Raw genomic sequence first — 5,842 nt, forward strand, 5'->3', positions numbered from 1 at the left:
GACCAGGCTGGCCTCGAACTCAGAAATCCGCCTACCTCTGCTTCCCAAGTGCTGGGATTAAAGGCGTGCACCACCACCAACCAGCTCAAAGACAATTTTTAAGGAGTCAGTCCTCTCTTCCCTTCATGGGTTTCAGGGATCAAACCCAGGCTGTCACATTCTCTTGCACAGTGTCCAGAACTAATGTTGACAAAGAAAAGCACATGACCCAGTCCAGGAGACATAATCCAGGAGAAAGAAGCCCACAGGAGAGGGTGCGGAATTAACCAGATAGACCTGAAAGTAGCTGTGATTAATACGTCCAGGAAATGGACTTGGAGACAGAAAGAAGCTGGGCACAGAGAAGAACACGTGTTTCAGAATCCAGCTGAAACTCCCAAACAGAAGTTAATGAAACCTGAATCCACGGGATGTGTGTAAAAGCAGATTAGAGCCAGTGGAAGAGATGATTAGTAAACTGGAAGCAGGGCAGAAGGAAATCTTTCGACAGCAGCAGGAAGACCGCGGAGCATACAGTGGGACAGCAACAGGAAGACTTCGGAGCATACAGTGAGAGGCCTGTGATGTGGGCCCATGGTACAGGTGTAGTGAGAACTTTGGTTTCTTTAAAAACCAGTTATGGGGGCTGGAGAGATGGCTCAGCGGTTAAGAGCGCTGACTGCTCTTCTGAAGGTCCTAAGTTCAAATCCCAGCAACCACATGGTGGCTCACAACCACCCGTAATGAGATCGGACACCCTCTTCTGGTGCGTCTGAAGACAGCTACAGTGTACTTACATATAATAAATCTTTAAAAAACAAAAAACAAAAAAACATATGGCCGGGTGGTGGTGGCGCACGCCTTTAATCCCAGCACTTGGGAGGCAGAGGCAGGTGGATTTCTGAGTTCGAGGCCAGCCTGGGCTACAGAGTGAGTTCCGGGACTGCCAGGGCGATCCAGAGAAACCCTGTCTCGAAAACCCAAAAAAACAACAACAAAAAACAAACAAAAAAAAACATATGGGGCTGGAGAGATGGCTCAGCAGTTAAGAGCGCCAACTGCTCTTCCGAAGGTCCTGAGTTTAAATCCCACAACCACATGGTGGCTCACAGCCATCCGTAATGAGATCTGGTGCCCTCTTCTGGGGTGTCTGAAGACAGCTACAGTGTACTCATATATAATAAATAAATTAATTAAAAAAAATATGGGCCCACCAACCAAAGAGCATGCAGAGGCTGGACCTAGACCCCCAACACACTTACAGCAAATGTGCAGCTTGGTCTTCATATGGATCCCCTAACAACTGGAGCAGGGCTGTCTCTGACTCTTGTCACCTCCCTTTGAATCCCTTTCCCTACCTGGACTACATGGTTGGGCCTCAGTAGGAGAGGATGTACTTAGTCCTGCTGGAACTAAATTGTCCCAGGGTGGGGTGGTACCAAAGGAGGGCTTCCCCCTTCTCTAAGGAAAAGGGGAGGGGTAATGCAAGAGGGGTTTGTTAGGGTGGGAGTGGGAGGGAGGGCTGCATGCAGAATGTAGTGAGTAAATAATTGAAAAAGAAGTCATGTAAAAAGTTTTTTAATCCCAGCTGTGGGAGAAGAGGCTGCTTCACAGCGGGTGATTATGATTTGCCTTATACACTAGTTCAGGTGGGTTTTTTGCCAGCTGCAGATAGTTTAATTTGGGGGAACTCTGGAGAGGGTATAAATGGGAGGACTCTGAGAGGGCCTGTGGCAGTGGCTGCTTTTCCTGGCTGCTATTGTTGTGGTTTGTCAAATGGTTGTAACCAAAGAGACAAGAAGTTAGAGATATCCTGACTATGTAAGACTGGACTTGCTCCCAAGGAACACAACGCCCCGCCCCCTAATCAGCAGGAAGTAGCATACAGCTACCCAGCCTCCTTCCCAGTTTCATGGTGCTGTGGCAAAATACCCCGGTAAAACCAATCTAGGGAAGGAACGGGCTTGGTTCTCAGTTCCAAGTCCATCCTTGTGGGGAAGCCAAACAGCCTTCCTTTTTTGACTTTTCTTTCCTTAGACAGTCTCCTGGTTGGTAGCTACCTGGAATCTTTATAAAAACGAAAAACAAAAAACAAAAAACTAAAATAGTTTGAGATAAGAGTCTCCTCCAAACTCATGATTTTCTTGCCTCCACCCCAAGTGCTAGGATCAGTTGTGTCGGTCTCTTCCATTTTCTTTCCGGATCTCCCGTCAGATGGATACATACTTGCACAGATTCCCCAGGGCTTTGGCTTCCTCCCGGCTCTCTCTTCCCCCGAGATCTCAAGAGTCCTATGATTTCCCTTGGGAAGTTCCTCAGCCAAGGGCCTCTGCTCATCGTGTCTGGATGCTGTTCTTGACCCTCAGCTGTCTCCTTGGAGGAGTGTGTGGCCCGGGTGTGTGTGGAACCTCAGCTTATTCTGGGGTGTCTGGGTCTGCTGTATGAAGGCAGGCTGGGATGCCCCATGCAAGGCAAGTCACTCTCTCAGGTAAACAAAGTCATGCTGAGGCCCTGTCCATGCCCAAGGGGCCACCTCAGGCCAATGTTTTGAAGTGTGTGTGTGTGTATGTGTTTATCTGTGTGTGGATAGGTGTACATGAGTGTAGTACCTATGGAGGCCAGAAGAGGGTGTTGAATCTCGCTGAGATCCAAACTCAGGTCCTTTGGAAAAAACAAGCGTGTTCTGTTAAAGGTTCAATCAATGGATATATAGTTTGTTTTGCTCTCTCTCTCTCTCTCTCTCTCTCTCTCTCTCTCTCTCTCTCTCTCTCTCTCTTTCTCTCTCTCTCTCTCTCCACACATATCCTAAGAACAGGCTTTGAAAATCACAAGAGCTGGGCGCACGCCTTTAATCCCAGCACTTGGGAGGCAGAGGCAGGCGGATTTCTGAGTTCGAGGCCAGCCTGGTCTACAGAGTGAGTTCCAGGACAGCCAGGGCTACACAGAGAAACCCTGTCTCTAGAAAGTAAAAGAGGAAAAGAAAACCACAAGAGTGAGGGTCTTCCTGTTACCAGTTGTTCACTTTGCACAACAGTGGGGTCCCAGTGTGTGACTGGGTCAGCGTGTGATGGGAATGGATGGCAGTGCGGCTGTTCCGTGCTGCAGCCCACAGAAGTGCTGAGTTTATCCGTCCTGAGGTGCATGTTGTACTCTGATCACTTGGTAACAGGTGCGCTCAACCACAGACCCTCATGGTTCAATTCCTGTATCCCATAAACTGTCAATACAACACTTTATGACACCTGGCATCTGATGGCACACTGTGGTCTGAACACTGCCTACCCGGACTCACTCCTAGCTATCAGTGGATGGAAGGTGCGCTCTGATCTCCAACAACTGCTTTAGCCAGGCAGGTTTCTGGAGTCTCTGTGTCCCAGATACACAGTCTGAGCTGGGCATTCCAGAGGTACGTTCAGCTAAGGATGGCCATGGTCTGTATTGGAGGAAAATCCATACCTTGGTCTGGTCTGGGTGAGGGATGAGTTCCAAATGGGTCCTTGTGGAAGATTTGACAAACTTTCTGAAGAAAAGTCATGGGTACAGGGGAAAGAGACTCAAAAGGTTGGCCTCACAGACACTCGGCTTAGTGGCTTCGCCCGTTACCCGGAAGTGGGGATACTTGTCTGCTGGCCCTCCCTTGGAACAGAAGCATACTTCTGTCAGACTGAGAGTGCCAATTCTCTGGAGGCCGCTGTGTGGTTTTGGAACACGGCCACCGACACCCTCTTGGGACTACTGTGGGTGACTGTGTCAGTCCTGACTCGCCTGCTTTGCCGGTGTTAGCCTATAGACCCAGAGGGCCTGTGGACTGCATTCTAAAAACTCACGCCAAGATACAAGGAAAGGACACTCTTGACCTGCTAGTCGGGGCTCCTGATGGACCTACCAGCTTGCTGCTCAAGTTTCTCATGTCCTGCTTTACCAAGTTGACTCCTTGGGCATGTTATTATACTTCTTAGGTACCTAGGTGTCCTGTGTAAAATGGGTTATTAGTGTCTACGATAGCAATTCCAGAGACTGAGAAATGGCAGGTCAAAAGGGAGGTTTTTTGTGCCTTACCACTATCACCCACCCCAGCCACCTAGTGGCTACTTTGGGACTATGTAAGGAGGGAGAAGGGTAGATAGATCCTGAGAATAAAGGGGAAGAGGCTTGTCCTTCCTGGAGCCATCTTGGGAATGCCTTTGTGGAAGCTGGTCCACCCCACCCAGGAAGTCAAATGGAACAAGATGAAATAGGAGCTATGTGCTGGCTTTCTGGGCCAACAGAAGCCATCCTCTGTGTCCTCAAAGGATGCCTTTTCCAGCCAGGAAAATTCGAGGCCAGAGGGCCTTGTTCCAGGAGTGTGTGGTCCATAAACCATGCCTGGCAACCTCTTTGCTGGTCTTCTGGCCCACCTGAAAGGGCTAGCCTGGGTTTCTTCACCCTCACTTCCCCTTAAATGCAGCCTGCATATAAGAAAAATCCCCAAACGTGGGTGGCCAAGAGGTTGAAGGGTAGGCCAAAGCATTCCTCTTCCTTGGCTCCTGACCTAGCACACGCACCCCCCGGTCCTCCGGTGCCTCCCTGTTCCCTGCGTGGCCGCGCAGTCTTGCACCCACATTCGGGGGCGAGGGGGTCTCTAGGGCCCGGGACCTTGAGTCGCGCGTCCCCGGGGCTCTGCGCGTCCCCGGGCGCCTGGCCCGCCCCGTGACGCACTCGCAACCGTCCGGAATCGCGGCGGGCCAGCGCGCGCCCGCCGGCGCGGGGCACGCGCCTCGTGCACGCGCCCGACCACGTGACCCCCCGCGCGGCCAACCGGCGCGCCGGGATTTAGGGAGAAAGCGCGGCCCCGCGACAGTTGCGGCGGGAGAGCGGAGGGGCAGAGAGCGTGACTCGCCCGCTCCAGTGCCACCGGTTCACCGCCGCGCTTGTCGCCGTCGCCGCCGCGCAACCATGTCGGAAGAGAAGCCCAAGGTAAGCCCGGGCACGCAAGCCGCGGCAGATTCCGCGGGACGCAGCCTGGGCCGCGCGCAAACCGGGCCCCCGCGGGACCGCGCCCGGGCCTCCGCGCCCCTCCCCCACCGGCCCGCGCCCCTCCCCCACCGGCCTCGCACTCCGCCCCGGGCTCCGCTCTAGCCCCACCCCCGGCTGTGCCTCCCGCCACGCCAAGGCTCCGCCTCCGGGGTGGCCCCGCCCCGAGCATAGCCACGCCCACGGCCGGAGAACCCGGAACTTGGGTGCTGATGCTTGGCTCCGCGGTCGGTCCTCCCTCCATCCTTTCGCGTGCCGCGCGCGCTCAGGCGCACGCGTGGTTGGTGCCGCGCGGGAGGCTCGGCGGGCGCTCGGAGAGTTGCGCCGGACTGGGAGCCAGGTTGGCCGTTCCGAGCTTTCCGATGTTCGCCCGGCCGCATGCCCTCCCACCCCACCGCGGTGGTCCACGCGATGGGTGCGTGGAAAGGGCAGGGTTGCCCGTTCCAGATGGAACAGTTTTCCCACTCTCACCGGCCCTGCTGGGGACAGGAGATAACGTCGGAGCGTGGCATTCTGTGCTCTTGACCGGCCTGGAGATGACCACTCTCTTGAGAGACCCCCGGAGCAGGGCAAGCATCTAGACGAACGGCATGGTACCAGCCGAGCCCAGAAAAATGTCTTGCCTGTGGGGCTCTCACCTTTCATTTCAGTTCAGCCTTGGCAGCCTGCACCGTCCCGGATATTGAATATTGTTATTGGCACCCGTTTGCCCCGTGCCAAGAGTAGACAACTTACTTTATATTATTGCAGCTGGTAACTATAACAAGAGTTGTAACCTTTTGATGAGGTTAGGTAGGACGTGAATGTCTGGTGTGGTCCTGAAATGACCGTGCCTTCTGCCTCACCGGGT

General features: G+C 53.8%; 1 protein-coding gene across 3 annotated transcripts in view; it reads left to right on the forward strand.

Annotated features, from left to right (window-relative positions):
* Positions 1-4,750: 4,750 nt before the first annotated feature.
* Sumo3 (small ubiquitin like modifier 3) overlaps positions 4,751-5,842 on the forward strand; it is a 10,406-nt gene continuing 9,314 nt past the window's right edge. Inside the window, exon 1 of one of the 3 annotated variants that reach the window (XM_031348281.1) lies at positions 4,751-4,935. In XM_031348281.1, coding sequence (XP_031204141.1) covers positions 4,915-4,935 — 21 coding nt within the window. In that variant the 5' untranslated portion in view covers positions 4,751-4,914. Of the gene's footprint in view, positions 4,936-5,011; positions 5,586-5,842 lie in introns of those variants that run through there. The other 2 variants (XM_031348279.1, XM_031348280.1) reach the window with 2 other exon arrangements.

This window comes from Mastomys coucha, unplaced genomic scaffold (genome assembly GCF_008632895.1).
Source record: "Mastomys coucha isolate ucsf_1 unplaced genomic scaffold, UCSF_Mcou_1 pScaffold3, whole genome shotgun sequence".
Taxonomy (NCBI): domain Eukaryota; kingdom Metazoa; phylum Chordata; class Mammalia; order Rodentia; family Muridae; genus Mastomys; species Mastomys coucha.